The sequence below is a fragment of the Diadema antillarum genome, unplaced genomic scaffold, assembly GCF_040938485.1.
Source record: "Diadema antillarum isolate AM-2024a unplaced genomic scaffold, OU_Dant_1.0 scf00000031, whole genome shotgun sequence".
In the NCBI taxonomy this organism is placed as follows: domain Eukaryota; kingdom Metazoa; phylum Echinodermata; class Echinoidea; order Diadematoida; family Diadematidae; genus Diadema; species Diadema antillarum.
This window is the reverse complement of record NW_027270920.1, coordinates 881,853-907,674: the sequence shown is the minus strand read 5'-3', so window position 1 is coordinate 907,674 and position 25,822 is coordinate 881,853. Positions and strand designations below refer to the sequence as shown.

General features: G+C 39.5%; 5 protein-coding genes across 5 annotated transcripts in view; 1 reads left to right on the top strand and 4 right to left on the bottom strand.

The window, feature by feature from the left end:
• The window catches only part of LOC139741180 (peptidylprolyl isomerase domain and WD repeat-containing protein 1-like), an 84,775-nt gene extending 58,953 nt beyond the window's left edge, over window positions 1-25,822 (top strand). The window contains exons 13-16 of the mRNA XM_071651776.1: window positions 21,131-21,213; window positions 22,318-22,430; window positions 23,792-23,943; window positions 25,220-25,822. Coding sequence (XP_071507877.1) covers window positions 21,131-21,213; window positions 22,318-22,430; window positions 23,792-23,943; window positions 25,220-25,363 — 492 coding nt within the window. The 3' untranslated portion in view covers window positions 25,364-25,822. The remainder of the gene's footprint in view (window positions 1-21,130; window positions 21,214-22,317; window positions 22,431-23,791; window positions 23,944-25,219) is intronic.
• Window positions 1,305-2,065, bottom strand: LOC139741438 (toll-like receptor 2 type-2). The gene has a single exon (XM_071652022.1). The coding sequence runs from the start codon at window positions 2,058-2,060 to the stop codon at window positions 1,332-1,334; it is 729 nt and encodes a 242-aa protein (XP_071508123.1). The 5' UTR covers window positions 2,061-2,065; the 3' UTR covers window positions 1,305-1,331.
• Window positions 2,099-4,082, bottom strand: LOC139741386 (uncharacterized). Its single transcript, XM_071651972.1, has 2 exons — window positions 2,292-4,082; window positions 2,099-2,128 (listed from the first exon to the last, which is right to left on the bottom strand). Exons 1-2 carry the CDS (start codon window positions 3,846-3,848, stop codon window positions 2,099-2,101), a joined length of 1,587 nt encoding a protein of 528 aa, XP_071508073.1. The 5' UTR covers window positions 3,849-4,082.
• Window positions 8,749-10,422, bottom strand: LOC139741427 (uncharacterized). The gene has a single exon (XM_071652012.1). It carries the CDS (start codon window positions 10,384-10,386, stop codon window positions 8,749-8,751), a length of 1,638 nt encoding a protein of 545 aa, XP_071508113.1. The 5' UTR covers window positions 10,387-10,422.
• On the bottom strand, window positions 16,140-17,018 carry LOC139741169 (toll-like receptor 2 type-2). Its single transcript, XM_071651765.1, has one exon. The coding sequence runs from the start codon at window positions 16,866-16,868 to the stop codon at window positions 16,140-16,142; it is 729 nt and encodes a 242-aa protein (XP_071507866.1). The 5' UTR covers window positions 16,869-17,018.

Below are 25,822 nucleotides of genomic sequence, written 5' to 3'. Positions count from 1 at the left end.
ACCCATGTTTACCATGTTAAGAAATGTGTAACTATTGTATTAAAGACATTAGAAAAATTTCAAGTTGATCTTATCTATGTCCCAGGTAAGTCTTCATGCCAGAAGGCATTTCAACAAAATGGCTTCTTCCACTGACCTCCTACCCCTATAAAGCAAACTGCATTCATTTGTGTCTATTTAATATGGGTCTCTGTTTCTTTCAACCAAAAACTCAGCAAAATCTTCTCAAAACACTTCATTACAGAACTTGCATAAGTGCGATTGGTCTAAAATCATTGGTCTAAAGTCATATAATTCATATATTTCGCCTTTAGTACAGGAATAACAAATGCACTTTTCTATGATTTGGGAAGTAGCCCGGTGTCAAGGCACTTCTGAAGTAAATGTGTAAACACATTTGTCACCTGAAGTCTGCAGAACTTGAGAACTTACCCTCTTGTTAAGATGACAGGGAGCCTTTTGAGCTTTAACCTTTTGGCAGATCAACCTGACATCATGTTCAGAAACTATATTTATTTGTAGTCTGCCAAATTTGCAAATTTTGCCAGCCAGCCTTCAAATCATCTGCAATTCTTTTCTCAATCATCCCTTTAAAACATCTTTACATAACTGAACTTTCTCTTTGATTTGTCTTTGATCATGTGCTACCTCATCTAAATTACCTTTGTTGAGTTGACAACTCTTTTTGTATAGTAGGTCTCTCGGTGTTCTCGACACCCATGGTTTGTCTGTCTAAATTCTTGACATTCTATGTAGAACATGAGCGTCGACTTTCAATTGTAAAGTTTCTGTAATTGAAACTTAGCTATAACAGTCATATGAAAACAGTTCTTTAACAATATGCATTGATTTCTATTTTTCAGCATGCGAACTAGATTTTAAATTTCTACTGAAGAGTACCAGAGTAGACACATCAGAACAAATTTGTCAGATGTCATTGTAATGTACAAGGAAATTATTCTTACTGCACTTATTATACTCAAATGTTCTGAGAGCAGAGAGTAAATTAGGTTGCTTAATGACCAATTTGATGGTGTGTTTTTGAGACAGTAAGATAGTAGCATGTGTGTGTACCTTCATTCTTTTGACATGCTATTTAGAGTTTACAAGTATAGCCATAGCTTTAACCCGTTGAGGACAGACTGATTTTGCTACAACACGCATTTCCCATAGACACCTGCCCGAGTATACTCGGGACTTGTCCTCAACGGGTTAAGGAACAAACTTACCAAACATTGGCAAGTTGGATTAGAAGGCTGAAAAAAAAGGATGTAATTAAAGAAACACTTCAGCTTTGGGCCATTATATGCTGATTTCTGCACCATTCAATCTCAAACAGGAATGATATTGTTGAGAACTCTGTTAGTCCTCATGTTCTTCTCTAAAGTGGCCCAGAACAGTTCCTGCCCATCTTCATCCTCAGTCCACAACATGTAGGGCCTGTTCCTACTCAGAAAAAGCCTGACGAGATAGGGCAAGTTGTCATCCTCAATGTCCTCCAGAAACACAAGAATTATTTTGTCCAGTCTGGTCTCATTCAAGTGCTCCAGCGCCATACGGAGCTTGGTCATAAACCAGGCATCACCCACAGACTGATTGCTTATCAACAGGACCGACTTGTAGCTGCTCTCAATAGCATAATAGAGGGCGTCCACATAGAACATCCCTACGTTGAGGTCATCGTCCCCGTAGATGATGTGCTGCAGATGAGGCATCCTCTGCATCAAGGCTGGTCTCAGGATGTCATTCACAAATCCCTCATCATCGTCGTGGAACATGACGTTGAGCTGGTAGCGGTAGTCCTCCTCTGCCACATCTTCCTCAACCTCCTTGTAGCCAAACAAGGCTAGCTTCAGCAGAAAGAATTTGTAGTTCAGCCACCAGCGATTGATGTAAGCGAGGACAGTGAGAAGAAATACAGCTGCTCCTGACAGGGATAGTCCACTGATGAGACCGATGTCCACACCACAGAAGTCACCTGGATCAAAGGACAGTAGAGGCTTGTTTTTGAGTGCCTGCAGTGAAGCGCTGGAGCACCGTGTCTGATCAGCATTTTGCATTTTGATGTTGGCAGTGTGAAGCCAGTTCCTGAACCACTTCAGCTCACAGGTGCAGGAGATGGGATTCCCTGAGAAGTCAATGGACAGGGAATGATTTGTGGTCGGAAAGAAGGTTCCAGGAAGTATGGTGTTGATATGATTCCCAGGCAAATACAGTGCTCGTAGCTCTGGAGTATGTGCAAAGGTCTGCTTCTCAATTTTACTGAGTGAATTTTTCTGGATAAAAAGTACTGTTAAGCTTCCAAGTCCCTGAAACACATCCCCATGAAGTGCTAGTAGCTTGTTGTCATTCAGATACAGGAACTTTAGAGAGTGTAAATCTTTGAATATTCGAGGGACAAGAACAGTGATACGTGACTCACTCATATCCAGGTAGTAAAGTTTGGAGAGATTTGAGAATGTACGAAGATCAACTTGATGGAAAAAGTTCCCCTTCAAACGGAGCTTTCCCAGGGAATCGAGACCTCTAAAAAAAGAGATGTTTTGACTGTTATCAAACAAAACTGTGCCATATAGCTGTCCTCGTTCCATTCGCAGCTCCTCAAGGTCAGCATTGTTGCTGAATTGATCAATGGACATCCAGGAGATTTTACTGTTTGACACATCCAAGTATTGCAGCTTTGGCAAAGCCTTAAACATGCCATTCAAATATGAACTTTTCTCATTTGTGGCATACAGCTTCTGCAGGTTTGATAGTCCATAAACGGACTGCAGAGTGAACATAGTGAGAAGATTAAATGAGATATTTAGCACGTGAAGGTTTGACAGACCAGTGAATCGTCTGCTCTTGAGAGTGTCCAGGAGATTGTGTGAGAGATCAAGTGTTTGAAGGGTAGAGATGGTCCATGCTGTCTCTAGGACTTCCTCAATGAAATTTTTGGCAAGCACTAAAGTCCTTATTGAGTTCATGCCAGCAAACGACTGGGGAGAAACCACCTTCAGTACATTTCCTGTCACATTAAGTTGCTGGAGGTGAGACAAGCAAGAGAATGCTCTGTGTGGAATGAAGGACAATGCATTTTGGGACATATCAAGGTCTGTTAGAGATAGTAGACAACAGAAAGAGTCATTTGTAATATCAGAAATCTTATTTGCATGGAGGTTAAGCCTCTTCAGTTTGTCAAAGCCCCACAAGGCACCACTTGGGATAGATTGTAAGAAATTATATCGTAGGGAAAGGTTAATAATGTTTGGGTATGGCAATGAGAGATTTGCAGAAGTATTCATTGGGGGGAGCTCATGAATCATTGAACCCTCAACGTAGAGGGTACTTATTTCTTTCGTGCCCAAGAAAGGCCAGATGCCGAAAGAGAAGATGTTATTCCCTCCAAGATTGATTGCATTGACATTCTTCAAGTAGAAGAATGCTTGGTTAGGTAAGCTTTCTATTTGGTTTACCCTCAGATCAAGAATTCCTACTGTGGTGTTTTGCAGAGGAAGAAAATCAGTGGGATTTATTTCAGTTATTTTGTTTACTTCCAACCAAATTTTGGAGATGTGTTTCCACTTTTCAAATCCATTAAAACTTAGAGATCTTACAGAATTACTTGCTAAATTTACCACCGGTAATGAAGACAGAGTTGATAAAGCACCAGTGGGAATTTCTGTGAGACAGTTAAAAGGCAATGGCACATTTGTTAGAAGAGGATTGTAGAGAAATGTTGCAGGCTCTAGATACTCAATAGCATTCTCACGCAAGATAAGTGTCCTTAAATTTCCCAGAGGCCAAAAAATTTCTTGTCTAACAGTTGCTATATCATTACATTCCAGATTGAGAGTTTCTAGCATTGCCAAGCCTTTAAAAGAATCGTTCTGCTGCAATGTGATGTTGTTGTGTGATAAATCAAGTGTGATGGTGTTGTTTGGCAAATTCCGAGGGACGTCCGTCAGATGGAGATGTGTACAGGATACCTTGACACCCACACTGGTTTCTTTGAATCTGCATTGCTGCTGACTTGTGTGGAAATTGTCAAAGGATGCAGGCGTGGTGGCCTGAACACACAACAGTAAGCACACAATTGCTGTAACGGTTGAACCAGCATTATCCAGCTTGTTTGCCATGGCCACAAGCTTCCAAAATAAAGGGTGAAGTTCCTGTAGGTGTCTTTCCCTGTCAGAGTTGGTGACAATAAATTGTCTGTGCTGTTGTTACGAGTTTCCAGTAAGCATTCCTTTCTGAGAATCACTGTGAGCTGAAAGGCATGACGTGTGTCTTCCAGCTGTCGTGTGACTTTTCCATTGAAGCAGACTACTTCAGCAGGATCCCAAAACAAAATTAATGTTTGGCAGCTATTAAAAGCAGTGATGTTCTATAAAATCACACTGGATGATACTAAAGGCACAAGATGTTTGTCCAATCAAAGTCTGTAGACATTTATTTGAGGCAACGAGACTTAACTGCAGACTGTCCAGTAACATTACAGCCATTCTTACTCTCAGCGTCCCTACTTTGAAGCAGACTGCCTTTATTTTGTGAGACTCTTCCCTTTCCTTCCTGAGTAACAAGTTTAACTTAAAAAAAAAGAAAATATTTCCAGGTGGGAATGAGAAGCACTCCCCCCCCCCCCCCCCCCCCCCACAGTGGCCTTGATAGCTTCCCTGGCATCATATTTTTTTTCTTTTTCCTTTTCCCACTTTCAGCACCATGTTTCACTTTCAAAATTACCCCAGCATATTTCTTTTCGTGACCATTTGTGGTTAGGGAATCAAACAATCAGTTCACCTCACAGTCTGTCATATGAATCCTAATTTGGACGATAGCTAACACAGACAGAAACATCAAGGAATTTGAATATCTTGAATGAAAGAAAGAAGAGGTTATTTTTTTTTCTCTTTTAAGTTGAATAGGTTCAGGGTCATGAGAAAAATGTACATGTAGGTGAAACCTCTAGCAGAAATATTCAGTGCTTGGCAAGATTTAGAGACATGTGTGCTTGATACTACAGTACAAACATTAGTATATCCACTTTCTTTTCTTTCTTCTCTTTTTTTTTTTTTGAGGGGGGAGTTGATAGTGTGCCTGCGGTAACCATGGAATCTAGTCTATACCCACTCGGCTTAGTCTTGTGGGTGATTAACGATTCCATAGTCACCCTACGGGCATGCACACAATTCCTTTTGGTGCATTCAGACCTGTGCATCATTTGTATATCAACCAGACTACTATAATTTTGACTTGGTTGACATCCATCTAGGTCATTGTAATTCCCTCTGTAGTTATAATGATAATAGTAATAACAAGGTCTTATTTATCCAGGGTAGCCTCTTCAGTGCTGCCACTGCTCTACCAGAGGGCCCTGCCATTATTATTACCCCAGCGTTGCCAGGTACCCATTTATACACCTGGGTCAAGAGGGACATTGTGGGTAAAACATTTTGTCCAAGGGCATAAGCACTGGCGGGAATCAAACTTTGGTCCTCCGATTGGGAGTAGAGAGTCTTATCCACTATGCCACAGCGCGCGCCCCCCCCCCCCCCCTTTGGTAATTGATTTGTGTATGTGCTATCCCGTGCTTAACAAAGAAAGTTGAAAGCTCTGCCATTTGCTTATATATGCAGAAGTGTTTTTCATAATCCTATTTTCTTCTTCTTCCCTGTCCTCGTACTTAAAGTATGGTGAATGAGACATTAAAATCAAGAAAATCATATAAAAGAAGGTGTCAAAGCAGAGGAAATGTCTCCTGAAACAGATTTTTAATGTGACTTATCAAAAGATATTTGAGCCACTGAGAAATCGCGAGTTAAAACTGACTGATTTACTTCACCGTTTTTTGCTCCGGAACAGCCGTCTTTTTCGAGCCCTAAAATATGACATCACGAAATGAACAAAACCCTTTACGAGTGCAGCGGGACATCGAGGCTGCCATTCATAGAGCACTTATTTCATGGTGAGCGGATGCAATATCTGGCCCGTCTTTAGTCGCATCTGCTTTCTCGGCTGAGACATTAAAACATCTGATTTTTACCTGATATTGCACGGAAAGACTTTGAGTTTGACGTCAAGAGTGAATTGAGTGATGACAGTGACAATGACACTGATAGTGACAGTGGCAAAGTCGGGGTGGTAGAAGAAGCGAGGGAGAGGCAATGTATATGGAAGGCCGCTGCGGACACAACTCGTTTGGGGCATACGTATGGAAACGGGCATACGCATGCAATTGCCTCTCCATATGTATGCCCCAAACGAACCATGTCCGCAATGGCCCTTGAGGGAGATATCCAAGTAAATTGTCTGAGTGAGGAACATACATCCTTCTATACATGTGACATCACAAACAGGAGTAGTCTTCTCATACAGCAGTGAGTGCACAGACACTTTAAGGATACCAGGATGTATCTTTTGAATGGATTGTACGATTTTCCTCAAACTTCACTACTGTTCTAGTAATATTCAGGAGATATTAGACCTTCATTTTGTGAACTTGTTTTCATCAATGGTTCCAGAGGAATTAGGGACTCATGAGCAGTATAAGATGAATACAGACAGTAAACTCTTTGAGGTCATTACAAAAAAAAATAAAGTATGAAGCAGGTACTTTGGATTGAAGAAAATTGGAATGCAATGCACAAATACACAGTTGGTTAAAAACCATGTATTCTTTTAAAAGTCACTAAGACAGTGTCCCTGTAAGGAAGCTTTCTCTGGAGAGTCATATGACATTTCATGTGTAGTTTTTTTTTAATTCAAATTTCACCAAAACATTAATATCATGCCAGATTTGTGCATGAACTTTAATACTAACTGACTGCAATGTAAGCAAAAAAGCAGGAAATAAGAATAACACCAGACTTCCGTACCCATTTCTCTCCTTTCTATTTCGACTGCCAAAGCAAACTGTGAGAGAGGAGATTACAGTGTATGTGTGAATCACTCTGCAGCTCAAAACAAAGAATGGAGGAAGAACATGGCACATGATTTCTGCTCTCTTACTCCTCATATCACACCATCATGGTTTCTAGTCTGGGCCAGTTCATTCATTACTATTCTAAGAATAAGCCAAACTTTTACAAAATATTTTGCTTGGCTAAGTAGATTGTGTTATGTACATCATATTTTGTCGTCAACTATCAGACTTTTACTTCCTGTTTCGGAAAATATTCTTTAGAATCCTTATGTCACATTTACCCAAAGGGTGCCTTGCTTGCTCACTTTGCATTAGATTTTTGTGTAATGCTCACTTATAGGTTTTGCAGTGTCAAAGTAAATATTGTGCTACCTTTCCTACCCCACATACAATTGTCACATCCTAACCTCGTGATGCGACATAAGAACCTCAGTAATGCTTCTTGTGTCTTTATCTCCTGATCAACTCTTGATTACTGTTCTCTTTTAAAAAATGAATACGTTCATCTGCCCCACACCAATGTTACACTGGCCAATGATGGTAGTGAAGGTGATACAGGAAGCCTTACTTAACCCACAGCATAATTTAGTCAGGGTTTGTTTCGTGTTTTTTTTTCTTCTAATGATTAACATAAGGGCCCTTCCTTCATGCTTATATAAAGCAAATATGTAACCGAAATGAAAAACATGAAAACTTCAGATTTAAACTTAGTATTTCACTTGAATGAAGTTCTTTCAGTCAAATATTTACATAATCAGTGATTAGAATTTACCAATTTTGCCTCAGTCTTTGACTGAAGTCAAAAAGAGTATGTCAAATTTGTGAATTTCTGACTAAAGTATTGAATTGAATATCAGACCTGTACTTTACATCTTTGTGAATAAATATCAACATGAATTGCATTAAGTATTTTTATACATCGGTAGCAATGAACAATCTGTTCCTTAGTTAGACACATAGAAGTTCTAACAATTTAGGTCAAATTCATGAAGATTCTACAGCCAATATATACAATCAATTGTTCTGATAATTCACAAGATTATGTCTTCAATGCATTTGAGATGCTCACACTATCATAATAAATCAGACATTTGATATCAAGCAAGTATGACTAGTGTGTGCAGTCAAGTTGCTTTTAGGAAGACTTTCAGTTGCCAAGTTTTTGTAATAGAAGCCAGCTAACTATATGGAAATGGTTAAGAAGATGCATATTATTTTTTTCTTCAGCAATCGAACTAGATTTTAGATATCTTCTGAAGAATAGTGTTCACACATTAGAACAAATTGGCAAGATGACATTGTTATGTGCCAGGAAATTATTTTATCTAAAAATGTTGGACTCAAATATTCTGAAAGCAGAGAATACAACATGCAATTATATTATGACAAAGTCTACAGTCTCTTTTTCAAATAGTGAAATAGGATCAAGCACATAGTTTCTTTGTTCCTCTTTACCTGCTGTTTTGAGTTTATAAGCACACTCACTATACACGTGTAGGTACAAATAATCACCAAATATTGGTGATTTGGATTTGAAGTCTGAACAAGGACGTAAATCAAGGAAAACTGAAGGCTATTCGGCTGGATTGATACGAGGCACTCCCGTTGTAATGAACACAATATAATGACAATTCTGGTTACAACGAAGAAAAAATTCAGCTCCAACATTATGCTCTCTATGTATTTTTATTGTGTATTTGTTGGGTTATAACAAAATTTAGATAATAACGAAAGAAAGATGCAGGTCCCCAGGACTTCATTATAACTGGAGTCCACTGTAACTTACAAGCATGTTACCCACAAACTTTGGCCCAACATGTGCTGTTTGTTTACACCATTCAATCTCAAACAGGAATGATATTGTTGAGAACCCTATTAGACCTCATGTTCTTCTCTAAAGTGGCCCAGAACAGTTCCTGTCCATCTTCATCCTCAGTCCACAACATGTAGGGTCTGTTCCTACTCAGAAAGAGCCTGACAAGATAGGGCAGGTTGTCGTCCTCAATGTCCTCCAGAAACACAAGAATGATTTTGTCCAGTCTGGTCTCATTCAAGTGCTCCAGCGCCATACGGAGCTTGGTCATAAACCAGACATCACCCACAGACTGATTGCTTATCAAAAGGACTGACTTGTAGCTGCTCTCAATAGCATGATAGAGGGCGTCGACATAGAACATCCCTACGTTGAGGTCATCGTCCCCGTAGATGATGTGCTGCAGATGAGGCATCCTCTGCATCAAGGCTGGTCTCAGGATGTCATTCACAAACCCCTCATCATCGTCGTGGAACATGACGTTGAGCTGGTAGCGGTAGTCCTCCTCTGCCACATCTTCCTCAACCTCCTTGTAGCCAAACAAGGCTAGCTTCAGCAGAAAGAATTTGTAGTTCAGCCACCAGCGATTGATGTAAGCGAGGACAGTGAGAAGAAAGACAGCCGCTCCTGTCAGGGATAGTCCAGTGATGAGAGCGGTGTCCACACCACAGAAGTCACCTGGATCAAAGGACAGTAGAGGCTTGTTTTTGAGCACCTGCAGTGAGGCGCTGGAGCACAGTGTCCGATCAGGATGTTCAATTCTGATGTTGGCTGTGTGAAGCCAGTTCCTGAACCACTGTAGCTCACAGGTGCAGGAGATGGGATTCCTGGAGATGTCAATAGACAGAGAATGATCTGTGGTCGGAAAGAAGGTTCCAGGAAGTATGGTGTTGATATGATTCCCAGGCAAATACAGTGCTCGTAGCTCTGGAGTAGGTGCAAAAGTCTGTTTCTCAATTTTGCTGAGTGAATTATTCTGGATAAGAAGTACTGTTAAGCTTCCAAGTCCCTGAAACACATCTCCATTAAGTGCTAGTAGCTTGTTGTCATTCAGATACAGGAACTTTAGAGAGTGTAAATCTTTGAATATTCGAGGGACAAGAACAGTGATACGTGACTCACTCATATCCAGGTAGTAAAGATTGGAAAGGTTTGAGAATGTTCGAAGATCTAATTGATGCAAAAAGTTCCCTTTCAAACGGAGCTTGCCCAGGGAAGCAAGGCCTCTGAAAATAGACATGTTTTGACTGTTGTCAAATAAGTCTCTGCCCAGCAACTGTCCTCGTTCCATTCGCAGCTCTTCAAGGACAGCATTGTGAGTGAATTGATCAATGGACATCCAGGAGATCGGGTTGTTTGACACATCCAAGTATTGCAGCTTTGGCAAAGCCTTAAGCATGCCATTCAAATATGAATGTTTCTCATTTGTGGCATACAGCTTCTGCAGGTTTGATAGTCCATAAACGGACTGCAGAGTGAACATGGTGAGAAGATTAAATGAGATATTTAGCACTTGAAGGTTTGACAGACCAGTGAATCGTCTGCTCTTGAGAGTGTCCAGGAGATTATGTGAAAGATCAAGTGTTTGAAGGGTAGGGATGGTCCATGCTGCTCCTAATACTTCCTCAATGAAATTTTTGGCAAGCAATAAAGTCCTTATTGAGTTCATGCCAGCAAACGACTGTGGAGAAACCACCTTCAGAACATTTCCTGTCACATTAAGCTGCTGGAGGTTAGACAAACAAGAGAATGCACCATGTGGAATGAAGGACAATGCATTTTGGGACATATCAAGGTCTGCTAGAGATAGTAGGCAACAGAAAGAGTCATTTGTAATATCAGAAATCTTATTTCCATGGAGGTTAAGCCTCTTCAGTTTGTCAAAGCCCCACAAGGCACCACTTGGGATAGATTGTAAGAAATTATACCGTAGGGAAAGGTTAGGAATGTTTGGGTATGGCAATGAGAGATTTGCAGAAGTATTCATTGGGGGGAGCTCATGAATCAATGAACCCTCAACATAGAGGGTACTTATTTCTTTCATGCCCAGGAAAGGCCAGATGCCAAAAGAGAAGATGTTATTCCCTCCAAGATTGATTGCATTGACATTCTTCAAGTAGAAGAATGCGTGGTAAGGTAAGCTCTCTATTTGGTTTGCCCTCAGATCAAGAATACCTACTGTGGTGTTTTGCAGAGGAAGGAAATCAGTTGGGTTTATTTCAGTTATATTGTTTACATTTCAAGGAAAGTTCGGAGATGTGTTTCCATTTTTCAAATCCATTAAAGCTTAGAGATCTCACAGAATTGGTTGCTAAATTTACCACTGGTAATGAAGACAGGGCTGATAAAGCACTAGTGGGAATTTCTGTGAGACAGTTTAAAGCCAATGGTACGTTTGTTAGAGAGGGTTGTAAAGAAATGTTGCAGCCTCGAGATACTCTATAGCATTCTCATCCAAGATAAGAGTCCTTAAACTTGCCAGTGGCCAGAAGATTTCTTTTCTAATAATTGCTATATTATTCCATTGCAAATTGAGAATTTCCAGCATTGGCAAGCTAGTAAAGGAATCATTCCGCTGCAGCGTGATGTTGTTGAATGATAAGTCAAGCGAGATGGTGTTGTTTGGCAAATTCCAAGGTATGGACGTCAGATGGAGATGTGTACAGGATACCTTGACACCCACACTGGTTTCTTTGAATCTACATCGCTGCTGACTTTGTACATGGAAATGGCCAGAGGGTGTTGGCGTGGTGGCCTGAACACACAATAGTAAGCACACAATTGCTGTAACGGTTGAAGTAGCAGTATCCAGCTTGGTTGCCATGGCTACGGCCATCGAAAACAAAAGTCAAAGTTGCAGTAGGTGTCTTTCACAGCCAGAGCAGGTGACAATAAATTGTCTGTGCTGTTGTTACAAGTTTCCAGAGAGTATGCATTTCCAAGACTCACTGTGAGTTGCAAGGCACGTGTATCTCATAGGTGTCATGTGACTAATTCCATAATGCAGATTGTTGCAGCAGTGTCCCAAAGCAAAATTAGTACATGACAGCCATTAAAAGCACTCTGGATGACACAGAAGGCAGGAGATAGTTATCTGATCGAAGTCTAGACATTCATTTGAAGCAACAAGACTCAACTGCAGACTGTCCAGAAACATACAGCCATTCTTACTCTCAGCATCGCTTCTTTGAAGTAAACTACTTTTTTTTTTCTGTGATATCCTTCCCTTTCCTTTCTGAGGAAGAAGTTAAGAAAAAAGAAATCCAGATGGGAATATGAGAAGCGCATCCACATGCATTTGTTTGTTTGTTTTTTCTCCTCCATGCAGCCTTAACAATGGCCATGACAACTTCCCGGTTAATCTCTTACTTTCTTTCCTTTTCCCACTTTCAGCACTAAACTTATGATTTATGCAAATGTTACTCAAATCATGAAATTCTGACTTTTTCGCTGATGTCATGACAAGCATATATACCGGGTAACTACAATGCAAGCAAGAAAGAAAAGAAATGAGAATAACACAAGACTTCCGTACCCATTTCTCTCCTTTCTGGTTTGACTGCCAAAGAAAACTGTGAGAGAAGAAATTAAGCATTAAGGATTCACTGTGTGGCACAAAACAAAGAATGAAAGAAAAACAGGGCAGTCGCACGATTCCTGTTCTCTTACTCCTCATGTTACACCATCATGGTTTGGAGTCTGGGCCAGTTTCTTCGTTACCAAGAATAAGCACAACTTTTACGAAGTATTTTGCTTGGCTAAGTAGATTGCATGCTGTAAAACGTGATATATTCGCGGCGTGAAAATTTCACGAATTGGAGCCAACGGCTCCAATTTTTGTGAATTTTCGCGAATTGCCGCTGGCATCATTTGTTTTCAATGCATACTACATGTATGTGATCAAGAACTTTCGCGCATTTTAATTTCGCGACTGTTGTCGCTCGCAAAATTCGCGGAATTAAAATGCATGCAAGCATTCCTCGTTTTACAGTATATCATTTTCTGTCATTGACTAAAAATTTTCCTTTATGTTAGTGAAATTTCTGTATAATCTTGATGTTGGATTTTCCAAATGAGTGCCATACTTTCTCACTTGCCATTGAATTTTTTGCATAATGCTTTAATATTTCTTTATCTTGTGATCAAATTGTGATTATTGTACTTTGCAAAGGTCAGGAATGAATATGTTCACCCACCCCACAGCAGTGAAATCTTGGACAAAGCTGCTCTTGATTGTTTGATTCCTTTATTGTCCGAAATGGAAATTCTTCATACATTGGATACTACAACAAATATACATGAAATAATGAATTATTGGTACACCCAAAGACATCACAAAGTACAACTGAAACTGAAGCACATTTACATACAATATTACATACACCATAACAATGTAATATATTGACCTTGCATAATTACAAAGTAAAGACAGAGACTGTTTACATATATAATTTTTATACAATTATCTAACTTATTACAATATTTATTGATATACTCTCCTGCATCATCACTGCATCATCCACATCCTGTGTTTAATAATCAAACACTCTCCTGTTTGAGTGAGGTAAATTCATTAACATTCAAAACTGGAAATACCAAAATTAAATGGATGTAATAACAGAATGCATTCCTGGATCATGTCAAGTATCACAGTGAAAGGATCAGAGGATTTTCAACCAACCTTGACTTTCTGTGGCCTCTTCAGCAAAAAACAAACAAATAAACAAACATATGAAATCAACAATGTGATGCAAGAATAGACACAATGTCAACCAATTTCCGAGTTAAAAAAATACAGATACTGTTGCATAAAACGCACACACACACACACACACACACACAATAATTATGAGGATAATATGATATTACATATCAAGGCAAAGCCAACTGCCGGAAGACATAATGGAAATATGATATAAATGCAATGAAAAATGCACATAAACCATACCTAATTACTCTGTCATTATATGTATGGATTGAATCCGGGACAAAAGATCTAGTCTAAAATGAATGCAAGGAATACAGAGTCAGAATCCTGACATGTTCAAACTAATAATAATGGCACAGAGGGTGTGTGGAATCAGTCATTATTTCATTTATTTTGACCATCATTCTCTCAACATATTAAGCCTAGACCATAGGCAATTCCAAACCAACTATCTTTTGCGCACACTTTTGTGGCCGATTAACCCTGTTCTAACTGCTAGTACGCTATTTGAGACCAAGTGGTCAATTTGACCCCCCACTTCAGATCTCGGCCGCCGTTGGCGTGATTGCTGCAAAATTTTGCCCGAACATAAGCCAGATGTCAACTTCATACAATAGAAAAATATTGATTTTCTATGTTTAGTAAATCAATCATGCAAATTTATGCTGGAAATCATATTTTCGCCTGTAACTCCGTTAGAAAGACTGAAGGATTGCTAAATTTTTGTGTCACAATCCCTCAAGACACGTCAAACAATTTTCGTACAAAAAATGGCACAATCAAATTCAATTTCTTTTGTTCTTTATTGTTTTGTGAATGTCTTATGTATTTCATGTTTTTTTGATCTTTTGTTTTCTTTCATTTTTTTGCCAAAATTTGTTGCAGGCACCACACTTTTGTGGCCCATTAATTCTCACCCTGTCTTTTTGTGTAAGATTAACATAAAACCATATCAAATTGTATACGGTATAGATAGATTAAATTATGAACTTGTTGCACAGAACTGCCAGTGTTTTGTCAAACCTCGATTTACTCAATTGCCTTATGGGAAGTTGTCTTGGATTGACATTATTCTGAAACAGCAGTGCATTGGAAGTCCTGTCTAAATTATTGGCAAGTTTTGTGCTCAGGTAGGCCTACTTATACTTGAAGGCCTGTTCAACAAGGACACACCTTTGACCAAATCAATCTATTTTTGGACGTAAAGGTCTGTCCTTATTGCTTGAATTCAGATACCCTGAGACTACTGTATTGATCATTAGCATATTTTATGGTCAGACACTTGTCTCTTTTGGCAATAAATTCACTGATATGTGAATAAAATAAAACAGATGACAAAACACTTTTCTGTGACACACCAATTCTAACAGTTCAAGCATTAGAGGTTGTTCGACCAACCTTGACTCTCTGTGGTTTGGTTGCTGCATGAAGTTATGAATCAACAATGTGATGCAAAGATTGACACCCATGTTTACCATGTTAAGAAATGTGTAAGTATTGTATTAAAGACATTAGAAAAATTTCAAAAGTTGATCTTATCTATGTCCCAGGTAAGTCTTCATGCCAGAAGGCATTATGTATTAAGTACAACAGAATGGCTTCTCCACTGACCTCCTACCCCTATAAAGCAACCTGCATTTGTTTGTGTCTATTTAATATGGGTCTCTGTTTCTTTCAGCATATTCAGCAAAATCTTCTCAAAACACTTCATTACAGAACTTGCATAAGTGTAATTGGTCTAAAATCATTGGTCTAAAATCATTTAATTCATATATTTCGCCTTTAGTACAGGAATAGCACATGCACTTTTCTATGATTTGGGAAGTAGCCCAGTGGCAAGGCACTTCTGAAGTAAATGTGCAAACACATTTGTCACCTGATGTCTGCAGAACTTGAGAACTTAGCCTCTTGTTAAGATGACTGGGAGCCTTTTGAGCTCTAACCTTTTGGCAGATCAACCTGACATCATGTTCAGAAACTATATTTATTTGTAGTCTGCCAAATTTGCAAATTTTGCCAGCCAGCCTTTAAATCATCTGCAATTCTTTTTTCAATCATCTCTTTAAAACTTCTTTACATAACTGAACTCTCTCTTTGATTTGTTTTTGATCATGTGCTACCTCATCTAAATTAACTTTGCTGAGTGGACAACTCTCTTTGTACAGTAGGTCTCTCAGTGTTCTCGACACCCATGGTTTGTCTGTCTAAATTCTTGACATTCTATGTAGAACATGAACGTCGACTTTCAATTGTAAAGTTTCTGTAATTGAAACTTAGCTATAACAGTCATATGAAAACAGTTCTTTAACAATATGCATTGATTTCTATTTTTCAGCATGCAAACTAGATTTTAAATTTCTGTTGAAGAGTATCAGAGTAGACACACATCAGAACAAATTTGTCATTGTAATGTACAAGGACATTATTCTTATTGTTCTTATCATTCTCAAATGATCTCAGAGCGGAGAGTAAATTTTTATAGGTTGCTTTATGACCAATTTGATGGTGTGTTTTTGAAACAGTAAGAAAGTAGCATGTGTGTGTACCTTCATTCTTTTGACATGCTGTTCAGAGTTTACATGTATAGCCATAGCTTGTAAGGAACAAACGTACCAAATATTGGCAAGCTGGATTTGAAGGCTGAAAAAAAGGGTGTAATTCCAGAAACACTTCAGCTTTGGGCCATTATATACTGATTTCTGCATCATTCAATCTCAAACAGGAATGATATTGTTGAGAACCCTATTAGACCTCATGTTCTTCTCTAAAGTGGCCCAGAACAGTTCCTGCCCATCTTCATCCTCATTCCACAACATGTAGGGCCTGTTCCTACTCAGAAAGAGCCTGACAAGATAGGGCAGGTTGTCATCCTCAATGTCCTCCAGAAACACAAGAATGATTTTGTCCAGTCTGGTCTCATTCAAGTGCTCCAGCGCCATACGGAGCTTGGTCATAAACCAGGCATCACCCACAGACTGATTGCTTATCAACAGGACCGACTTGAAGCTGCTCTCAATAGCATAATAGAGGGCATCGACGTAGAACATCCCTACGTTGAGGTCATCGTCCCCATAGATGATGTGCTGCAGATGGGGCATCCTCTGCATCAAGGCTGGTCTGAGGATGTCATTCACAAATCCCTCATCATCGTCGTGGAACATGACGTTGAGCTGGTAGCGGTAGTCCTCCTCTGCCACATCTTCCTCAACCTCCTTGTAGCCAAACAAGGCTAGCTTCAGCAGAAAGAATTTGTAGTTCAGCCACCAGCGATTGATGTAAGCAAGGACAGTGAGAAGAAAGACAGCTGCTCCTGACAGGGATAGTCCACTGATGAGAGCAATGTCCACACCACAGAAGTCACCTGGATCAAAGGACAGTAGAGGCTTGTTTTTGAGCGCCTGCAGTGAAGCGCTGGAGCACCGTGTCTGATCAGCATTTTGCATTTTGATGTTGGCAGTGTGAAGCCAGTTCCTGAACCACTGTAGCTCACAGGTGCAGGAGATGGGATTCCCGGAGAAGTCAATGGACAGAGAATGATTTGTGGTTGGAAAGAAGGTTCCAGGAAGTATGGTGTTGATATGATTCCCAGGCAAATACAGTGCTCGTAGCTCTGGAGTATGTGCAAAGGTCTGCTTCTCAATTTTACTGAGTGAATTATTCTGGATAAGAAGTACTGTTAAGCTTCCAAGTCCCTGAAACACATCCCCATTAAGTGCTAGTAGCTTGTTGTCGTTCAGATACAGGAACTTTAGAGAGTGTAAATCTTTGAATATTCGAGGGACAAGAACAGTGATACGTGACTCACTCATATCCAGGTAGTAAAGTGTGGAGAGATTTGAGAATGTACGAAGATCAACTTGATGGAAAAAGTTCCCCTTCAAACGGAGTTTTCCCAGGGAAACGAGACCTCTGAAAAAGACTGTTTTGACTGTTATCGAACAAAACTCTGCCCAGTAGCTGTCCTCGTTCCATTCGCAGCTCCTCAAGGTCAGCATTGTTGCTGAATTGATCAATGGACATCCAAGAGATCGGGTTGTTTGACACATCCAAGAATTGCAGCTTTGGCAAAGCCTTAAACATGCCATTCAAATATGCACGTTTCTCATTTGAGATGTAGACTTCCGCAGGTTTGATAGACCAGTAAACGGACTGCAGAGTAATAATGGTGAGAAGATTGAACGAGATGTTTAGTGCTTGAAGGTTTGACAGACCAGTGAATCGTCTGCTCTTGAGAGTGTCCAGGAGATTGTGTGAGAGATCAAGTGTTTGAAGGGTGGGGATGGTCCATGCTGTCTCTAGGACTTCATCAATGAAATTCTTGGCAAGCACTAAAGTCCTTATTGAGTTCATGCCAGCAAACGACTGTGGAGAAACCACGTTCAGTACATTTCCTGTCACATTAAGTTGCTGGAGGCGAGACAAGCAAGAGAATGCTCCATGTGGAATGAAGGACAATTTGTTTTGGGACATATCAAGGTCTGTCTGTTAAGGATAGCAGGCAACAGAAAGAGTCATTTGTGATATCAGAAATCTTGTTTGCAAAGAGATTAAGCTTCTTCAGTTTGTCAAAGCCCCACAAAGCACCACTTGGGATAGACTGTAAGAAATTGTACCGTAAGGTAAGGTTAGGAATGTTTGGGTATTGCAATGAGAGATTTGTGGAAGTATTCATTGGGGGGAGCTCATGAATCGATGAACCCTCAACAGTGAGGGTACTAATTTCTTTCATGCCCAGGAAAGGCCAGATGCCAAACGAGAAGATGTTATTCCCTCCAAGATTGATTGCATTGACATTCTTCAAGTAGAAGAATGCTTGGTAAGGTAAGCTCTCTATTTGGTTTGCCCTCAGATCAAGAATTTCTACTGTGGTGTTTTGCAGAGGAAGAAAATCAGTGGGATTTATTTCAGTTATATTGTTTACTTTCAAGGAAAGTTCGGAGATGTGTTTCCATTTTTCAAATCCGTTAAAGCTTAGGGATCTCACAGAATTGCTTGCTAAATTTACCACTGTAGTGAAGACAGGGTTGATAAAGCAGCAGTGGGAATTTCTTTGAGACAGTTGGAAGCCAATGGTACAATTGTTAGATGAGGGTTGTAGAGAAATGTTGCAGCCTCGAGATACTCTATAGCATTCTCGCCCAAGATAAGAGTCCTTAAGCTTGCCAGTGGCCAGAAGATTTCTTTTCTAATAATTGCTATATTATTCCATTGCAAATTGAGAATTTCCAGCATTGGCAAGCTAGTAAAGGAATCATTCCGCTGCAGCGTGATGTTGTTGAATGATAAGTCAAGCGAGATGGTGTTGTTTGGCAAATTCCGAGGGACGTCCGTCAGATAGAGATGTGTACAGGATACCTTGACACCCACACTGGTTTCTTTGAATCTGCATTCCTGCTGACTTGTTTGGAAATTGTCAAAGGATGCAGGCGTGGCGGCCTGAACACACAACAGTAAGCTCACAATTGCTGTAATGGTTGAACCAGCATTATCCGGCTTGGTTGCCATGACCACGAGCTTCCAAAACAAAGGTTGAAGTTGCTGTAGGTGTCTTTTACTGCCAGAGTTCGTGAGAATGAATTGTCTGTGCGGTTGTCACAAGTTTCCAGTGAGCATTCTTTGCTGAGAATCACTGTGAGCTGAAAGGCATGTGTATCGATCTTCCAGCTGTTGCGTGACTTTTTCATTGAAGCAGACTAGTTCAGCAGGACCCCAAAGCAAAATTAATGTATGACAGCTATTAAAAGCAGTGATGCTCCTTAAAAATTACACTGGATGATACTGAAGGCACAAGATGTTTGTTCGATCAAAATCTGCAGTAACGTTACAGCCATTCTTACTCTAAGCGTTCCTACTTTGAAGCAGACTGCTTTCATTTTGTGAGAGCCTTCCCTTTCCTTTCTGAGTAACAAATTTAACCCCCCCCCAAAAAAAAAAAAAGAAAAGAAAAGAATACATTTCCAGATGGGAATGAGAAGCACTTCCTGAAGAGGTCTGTTTATTTTTTCCTCCCCTGAACAGCCTCAACAGTGGCCTCGATAGCTTCCCTGGCATTGATTTTTTTTTTCTTTCCTTTACCCACTTTCAACACCATGTTTCACTTTCAAAGTGACCACGGAATATTTTCATTCTGTGACCAATTTAAGAGGATCCTTTGGGCTTAGGGAATCAATCAACCAGTTCACTCTACAGTCTATCATCTGGATCCTATTTTGGATGATAACTACCACAGACGGAAGCATCCTGGAATTTGAAAGGCTTGAATGAAAGAAAAGAAGATGTTATTTTTTATTTTTCATCTTTTAAGTGAAGTAGGTCCAGGGTCATATTTGTTGTATGTATCAAATTTCATTGTGGCACATTTCAGATAAATCCAGAAAGATTATACATGTAGGTGAAACCTATGGCAGAAATATTCAGTGCTTTGCAAGATTTAGAGCCATGTGTGCTTGATGCTACTGAATATCCACTTTGTTTTCTTTTTTTTTTTTTTTTTTTTTTTTTTTTTTTTGTTTGTTTGGGGGGGGGGGGGGGTTATGTGCATGCAGTAACTATGACATCTAGTCTACACCCACTCTGGTTAGTCTCATGGGTAATAAACGATTCCATAGTCACCCTACGGGCATGCACACAATTCCTTTTGATGCATTCAGATCCGTGCATCATTTGTATATCAACCAGACTACTATGATTTTGACTTGGTTGGCATCCACCTTGGTCATTGTAAGTCTCTCTTTAGTTATAATGATAATAATAACAAGGTCTTATTTATCCAGGGTAGCCTCTTCAGTATTGCTACTGCTCTACCAGAGGGCCCTACCATTATTATTACCCCAGCGTTGCCAGGTATCCATTTATACACCTGGGTCGAGAAGGACATTGTGGGTAAAACATCTCGTCCAAGGATGTAAGCACTGGGCGGGATTCAAACTCGGTTCCTCCGATTGGGAGTAGAGAGTCTTATCCACTATGCCACAGCGATAAAAATCCCCCCCCAAGTCAGAAAATTTTTTTTATGGGTAATTGATTGTGTGTATGTGCTCTCCACTGCTTAAGGGACAAGTTCACCTTCACAGACATGCGGGTTGAGTGAATGCAGCAATATTAGTAGAACACATCAGTGAGAGTTTGAGGAAAATTGGACAATCCGTTCTAAAGTCATGGATTTTTCTGCTCAGTCGCGGCTGGATGAGAAGACTACTATAGCTTGTGATGTCACATGTGTACAACGATATAAAGAAAGTATGAAGAAAACTCAACCTATTTTCACTTTTCTCGCATAACAAAAGAACACTCGACTTCTCTCTTTCAGAAAGCAAGGGGAATAATATTACCCTTAATGTGCGTCGGTAACAAGTCGAAGAAATGAGGACTTTATTCAAAAAGTAAACTTTTGTGAAATTCTCTTTTTATTTTCCTTATAATGTTCTAGGCATGTGACATCATACACCGTAGTAGTCTTCTCATCCAGCAGTGATTGCACAGATACTTTAAAAACTCATTACTTTTGAACAGATTGTCAGATTTTCCTCAAACTCTCACTGATGTGTTCTACTAATATTGTTGCATTCACTCAATTCACATGTATATGAAGGTGGACTTGTCCTTTAACAAAGAAAGTTGAAAGCTCTGCCATTTGCTTAATATATAAAAATTGTTTTTCTCAATCCCATTTTCTTGTTCTTCCCTGTCCTCATGCTTAAATCAGGGGAGTTCATCACAGCGACTCTCCGGTGCTGCCATCCTACACACAACCATGGGGGACGTCCATGTCAAGCTCTTCGTCAATGAGTGAGTTTTCTCTTCCAAGGCCCCAGTTCACTAGTGAAGTAGGAATGCTGAATGCTGCAGAAGACCATGTTCAGCATATTGCTGTGGCAATGTCATTGGATTCAAAGGCCCAAGTTTATGACGGTGGTACAATCTTGTCCATGGTTTAAACCATAGACAAAGACCGTGGAGCGCCAAGTGTTGCATGGAATATGTCGTTACGAAATCAGTAATTTTGTCGACAAAAGGATTATTTTGAAACGTAAGACACATTTCATAATGAAATGAACATTTTGTTGCTGAAATGATCATTCGTCAACAAAATGACTGATTTTGTAACGAAATATTCCGTGCAAAACTTGGCGCCCCATGGTCTTTGTCCATGGTTTAAATCATGGACAAGATTGTACCGCCTTTGTGAATTCGGGCCTTTGGTTCAAGACTGGTGTCAGATTTATTGGCCTTGTACACTGAGAGCAACTTTTAAAGTGAAAACTCATATCCAAGTTCAAATTGACTTTGATTGATGGAGAAATATCAGAACAAGCAGGAGAATCAAAGATTCATTGAAACTGGACAAGTAAACAATCAGAGAGTTATGGAAGTTCTGCATGTTTAAGAAAACGGTGATATCAGTTACATTTACATCATGCAAATTAGATATTAAAGGTGGCAATATTTTGATCTATAAAGTCTCGGCATGTTATTTATACTCAAAACTACACAGAGTATCAATTTTTTGCAATGAAATAAAAGGAAGAAATTGATATGCTTTGCATCAAATTTTATAATTGATTTTATGAAAGTCTGAAAAATGATAAATTCAGCTCTATCTCCCATTTTTAAGCTGTAGGAGACTGGTCCCGAGTATACTGAGAGAGATGTCTAAAGTTACAGGAAATGTGCGTTGTAACAAAATCAGCTCATCCTGAACAGGCTAAGATAAGATCAGCAATAACCTCTGAACTCTGATCAAGTTTTTAGATTTTCACTGGAGCAAAATCATCATAATCAATGGTTATGCTCTGATCTCCTGTGTAATGGCTCTGGAATGCATGTCCTGGTTTCTTTGCTTTTGTCATTTCGTATTAACTTGCATTCTTGTTTATTTCCTGCAATTCTCAGGTGTCCCAAGACAATAGAAAACTTTTGTGTGCATAGCAGAAATGGCTACTACAATGGACACATATTCCACAGAGTCATCAAGCAGTTTATGATCCAAACCGGGGATCCCTTAGGTAATCCTAAGAAAAGTTAAAAACGTGGTTTCTTTTCTTCTCTGGATATTGATGTTGCCACTTCAGTTGAGTTACAATTTAAGTTGAGTTTTAGTGTGAGAATATGAGTTTCCTGTCAAAATATGAAGAGTTTGTTCGCAAAAACCGATAAGTCCATTTTTGAAGATTTTGAAGTATGGTCTCTGTCATAAAGTACAAATTAATACCTTTTAAATGATATATTGGTCACTACATATAAAGGTACATTTTAGAAGTTATGGTCAAAAGAAGTAAAATTTTTCTTATTATTCTCTTTATTTTTCTTGACCTTCAATCGCAAATATCTCCATTTGGCAAATATGGACTTATCGGTTTTTGCGAATAAGCTCTTCAATATTGTCCTATATCTAGTGTAATAATGATAATGGTTAATAATTTTCTTGACCTTCAATCGCAAATATCTCCATTTGGCAAATATGGACTTATCGGTTTTTGCGAATAAGCTCTTCAATATTGTCCTATATCTAGTGTAATAATAATAATGGTTGCCATCTAGCGAGAGATATTTACATTAGAGTGATCATGATGATGACATGAAACTTTTGCAAATTGGATCCCACAGCCTTTTTCAAGGCGTAAATTTTTTTTTGCAAATCGCTACTGGCATTCAATGCCTTTTGTAGACAAGAACTTGCAAGTGCATTTTACTTTCGTGAATCTTGGCTCCTCGTGAAATTTGCGAAAATTTCATGCAGATGAAAATGTCTGCTTTTACAGTACTTCCCAAGAACACTTTCAAATTGGCATCATTGGCAAGTGGGTAGTTGTTCAGGGCATCATACACGTAGTTCAGGAGATGATGGTACCATGGTAACGAGGGTCACCTAAGAGTCCAATGCTACACACTGGCACTGGTCTGACAGTACAGGATCAGTAAAAGTTACTGTTGGACCAGTAACTTTTTTCAGGTATAATCTAGTAAAAAAAATGGAAAGACTGGGTACCTAATGGTCAGACAGACAGGTCGACCAGTGGAAAAAAATGGGTTAGTGTGCAGCCCTGCATAGTGTTGTTTGTTTTTTGTTCTGTTTTGTTGTTGTTGGGTTTGTTTTTTTTTTTTTTTTTTTGGTAGAGAGGTGTGAGATAGAGAGATGTGGTTTTTCAAGGTGACATTATTTAGTTACATTGTACGTGTGCAGGGGTGGATACAGGAATTCCATTAAGAGGGGGCACCTATACAAATTAAAGCCTATACAAATTAAAGGGCACACACCCAGTGTGCTCCCCCCAGGATTCGCCACTGTGTGTGTGAACTTATACATTACTCTAGAGAGAATGTTGACCTACCAGCATCACTCTGTGTGTGGTTAATATTTCTCCAGGCAATGGGACCGGAGGAGAGTCAATCTGGGGTGGTGAGTTCGAGGATGAGTTCCACCAGAAGTTGAGGCATGACCGCCCCTACACGCTGAGCATGGCCAATGCGGGCCCAAACACCAACGGCTCTCAGTTCTTCATCACAGTCGTTCCCTGCGTAAGTTTATCAATTCCGTTGTGGAATTGCTTAGCTTGGTATGGAGTGGGAGTGCTATAGTTTTGTGTAAAGTTTTCCAGACTATTGTACAAGAAGTCCAATGGTGCAAAACCCTGCCCAGAGTGTATAATAATCATGTACACTCCTGCACTCTTTCCCAACTCATCACACATTGTACATAGATATGTATTCAGAGTCACTCTGAATGATACACATATGAAACTTACACAATAGATGTGAACTCTATTTATTCATAAGACAACTTTTCATCTTTCTGTTGGTATCACTAGGCACACTAACTGATTGTTTGGACAAAAAAAAAGAAAAACCGATAAAAGAAAACCCTCAGATTGTACGGCACTGATGTTGTGTCAAGTGCCCATAATGAAGCACCTGTAACCCTGTGATAACTTCGCTATTATGAACCCTCCTAGTGTCACTAACATTATCAAAGTAGCTATTATTATACTTATCATTACTTGGGAACCTCATTATAACAAAAATCTAAAAGCCATGATGATTACCTTGGTATATCAGATTTCTGACAATACCAGGGTACAAAACCACAGAAATACAGGAGACTTCAGCATATTAGGAAGTCCTCAGGACTGACAGTTTTCTTTCATTATTTTGAAATTTCATTATAGCCAAACAAATCAAGTGTCTGAAGATGTCTAACTGAAAATTTTGGACCCTAAATTTTACATTGTTGTATCCGCACTTTTGTTATAACCATGTTCATTAACAGGAGTGCTCTGTATAGAAGTGAGACCAGCAAAGCCACCTCGTTATAAAAGAGTTTTGTTATAGCCAACCTCTCCATGATGAGGCTCCACTGTATTATTGTTACGACCATAATTGTCATGAACCCCAGGTCGAAAAACCAATTGATACAAACCAGTAGAAACCTGTTTACATTTTTAACTGGCCTTTACTGGTTTTAACTGGTCTTAACTGGTTTCAACTGGTTTTAACTGGTCTCAACTGGTACCAGTTGAAACTAGAAGGCAACTCCAACTTTCCAGTAACAAAAAAAAGCAATTCTAAAGGAAACCAGTAGATACCAGTTGAAGACATACTGGTACCAATTTATACCAGTTGAAGTCGCACTGCTTACCACCAGTTGACACCAGTAAAAGTTTACTAATGGCCAGTTGATACCGGTTCAAGTCTCACTCTGTACCAGTTGGTAACAGTTGGTGCCAGTTGAAGTCTTACTGGTACCAGTTGATACCAATTCACGTCTCACTGTACCCTATCTATCCTTCCGTCTCAGCCATGGCTTGACAATAAGCACACAGTGTTTGGCCGAGTGATCAAAGGCATGGAGACTGTGCAGAAGATCAGCGAGGTCAAGGTCAACCCCAAGACGGACAAACCTCTGGACGACATCCGCATTGTCAGCATCTCGATCAAATGATGGGGATGGACACCAAGGCTCTGTGATACCAACAGTCCCTCCCGCATGGGTGTGGTCTCAATTCGTACCTCAGAGGATGCAGTCAACAAGGACACACATACACACATACTCACACACATTCTCCTAGTATGCTTCATTTGGGGATATGATAGTTTGCTCAATGTAACTGGGCATATTTCATTGTTTCTAGACAAATTATTTTTATTTATTGTGATAAATGGACAAATTTTAATTGAAAACCACAAAAAACATTTGAATTCAGTTTAGTATTATCCCCTGTTGCCTAGAGTGACACACTACAATATTCCCAATTGGAGCCGTTTATAAGAACACACACACACACAGAGGAGAAGAAATGTTATTCATTTGCTGGAAATATGAATGATATTTCCATTCCAAATGCCATGAAATTATTGACTGGACAACTATGCTAACCTACAGTGCTGTACATGTATATTT